The following is a 2366-nucleotide window of genomic DNA, read 5'->3' on the forward strand; positions in this document are numbered from 1 at the left end:
GAGTCCTTTTTTTGACACTTTGATTTCTGTTTTGGGGGGTTTTCGGGTTTTTTTGAGCTATGGTCTTAAACTTTTGATCAGCTGAAAAAATCATGTTTGAGTGTAAATGCAGTTTTCAATTAATTCCCCGCTCAAAAGTTTTTGTCTCTTGCACTGATTTTTTCCTTTAACATTGTGAACTCTACTTAGAACCTTCTGAAGATCCAATAGTGCAAAATGCAAATTGTTGCAATTTTTTGACTGGTCTTAAGATTTTGATCAGGAGTGTATGTAAAAACGGTGATTGAAGTTTCCAAATAATTTATTTTTACTTTAAGGGTCTTAAAGTATGTGTACATTAACCTTTTGTGAAATAGTTGAAACGTTCATGCCGAATCTTTCTGCTCTCTTCTTCAGCTGATCGATATTGACCTGAAGGAAACAACCACACAAACACAAATATTCACCATCACTCTGTTAGCCGGAGTATTAATGAATGATCAACTGATGAGAAGTTTCTTTAAACTTACAGCAGCTTTACTGTTTGCAACAACACCTGTTTTTAAGACAGGAGAAAGAAACGAGAAGAAAAAGCTTGTCAGTAAACACTGTGATAGTAAATAATGTGAGTTAATTCACTTAGTGACAGCAGAAGACTAATGAACATCTCTTCTCCTATTAAAGTTAGGATTTCAAGCTTGGTTTTTTTCAACGGTGTAATGATCAAATACACTGAAACAAAGATGTGTTATAAACCTACAATCAATCAATCCAGTTTCACACTTTGTTGACATTTAGGACAACATCAACAGCTAATTGTTTTATATGGATCTATTTTTAAAGTGCACAAATAAGTGTTTAATCTTTATGAATCTGCAAAGAGCACCTTTAATCAAATCATCAATAATTGGTGTCTGATCATCACTTGAAGAAGTTTGCCAGTATTTTCATTATCAATATATTTACACCAAAACTGGCTGACGGTTTCACATAAGATCCACCACAAATCCTCAGGAGACAAACTTTATTTTCTCAAACTAGAAATAAAAACACATGTGAGCCATTCATGATTATGCTTTTTTAGTAATCCTGAGAAATGGCATTAACACACACACACACACACACAAAAGAAACAAATACACCAACAATGTCTCAATAAGAAATTATTAAGACACTAGAAGCACAAGGCCAACAACATTTCTCTTGTATTTTTAAAGTAAAATTTTTGTTTTGGAAACTCTAACTAGAAAACAGGTCAGTAAAATGTACAATGATGCTGTACCTGGAGAGGGACTGGAAGCATCAGAGGGTAAACCAAACCTGCAGGAAAAAAACAAAAAATTAAATAAGACCAACTTCAAAACATTTTAATCTGACCACTAGAATAGAAGAGTCTGAGAGAAAAAGATCACATCCTATTTTTTTTTAAAAGTTATAAATACACACACACACACACACACACACATATATTATTTATATATAAGATTTTTGCTCTGTTGTGTAAAGCACTCATTGGTAGTCAGTATCTTACCTACAATACAATTTTGAATTTGTATGAGTAATTTGATAAATGTTTCATAAAGGTTTCAGGTAAACCAAGATGGCCTCATTGTTTTGTCTAAAACCCATGAGTTATGTTTGCAGCTTTATTCAAATTTCTGATCTCCAGATTTTATGAGAATGTCACTGCTTCTCCAGGTAACAAAACAAGCAGAAACAACTCAGTTTCTGATGTTAACCCCTGACTGAAAAAAGAAAAAAACAGGCTGTCTACAATCTTTTTCTTAACATTTCTTCTTTAAATGGGACCTATTATGCTTCCTTAAACAAGTTAGTATAGGTCTGTGGGCTATACAAAACATGTTCATTAAATTTAATACACAAAATCATTCTCTGATATTGAGATTTCACCTGATCAGTTCTGCCTGTTTTCAGCTCATTTCAGAATGAGCGGTTTTAGGGCTAAGTCACTATTATGCAAATAATCTGCTGTTGGCCACGTCCCCATACTTGCCAACCGTCCCGCATTGGGTGGGACAGTCCCGCATTTAAACCCCCTCGTCCCACATTTGGCCCTAACACGCCACACTTTGTATTTCTCACGCAAAAAACCCCGTGCACACGGCCTTTTTGTCACTTTAACGCTATATTTAGCGAGTTCCCTCTAGCATCTTTTTAAAGCGACAAATCTAGTGACTTTGGCGGCTAAATGTGAGAAAGCACTCATTCTGCAGCGTACCGTAAGCCCCGCCCACTTCCCCAAGCACTGACAGCTGTCAGTCTCACAGCAGAGAGGAGACACGCTCCACTCTGTATCCACAGTGGCGCAAAAAGCTCCTAAAAAGCTGTTGTCATCTGATGAAGGAGAGCTAAAGATGGAGAGGCAG

At 36.0% G+C, this 2366-nt stretch overlaps 1 protein-coding gene across 1 annotated transcript in view; it reads right to left on the minus strand.

The window, feature by feature from the left end:
- The window catches only part of LOC108247619 (SAP domain containing ribonucleoprotein), a 12918-nt gene that overhangs the window by 2422 nt on the left and 8130 nt on the right, over positions 1-2366 (minus strand). The window contains exons 7-9 of the mRNA XM_017435903.3: positions 1262-1299; positions 510-535; positions 343-411 (exon numbers count right to left, since the gene is read on the minus strand). Coding sequence (XP_017291392.1) covers positions 343-411; positions 510-535; positions 1262-1299 — 133 coding nt within the window. The remainder of the gene's footprint in view (positions 1-342; positions 412-509; positions 536-1261; positions 1300-2366) is intronic.

Source organism: Kryptolebias marmoratus, linkage group LG8 (genome assembly GCF_001649575.2).
Source record: "Kryptolebias marmoratus isolate JLee-2015 linkage group LG8, ASM164957v2, whole genome shotgun sequence".
Taxonomy (NCBI): Eukaryota; Metazoa; Chordata; class Actinopteri; order Cyprinodontiformes; family Rivulidae; genus Kryptolebias; species Kryptolebias marmoratus.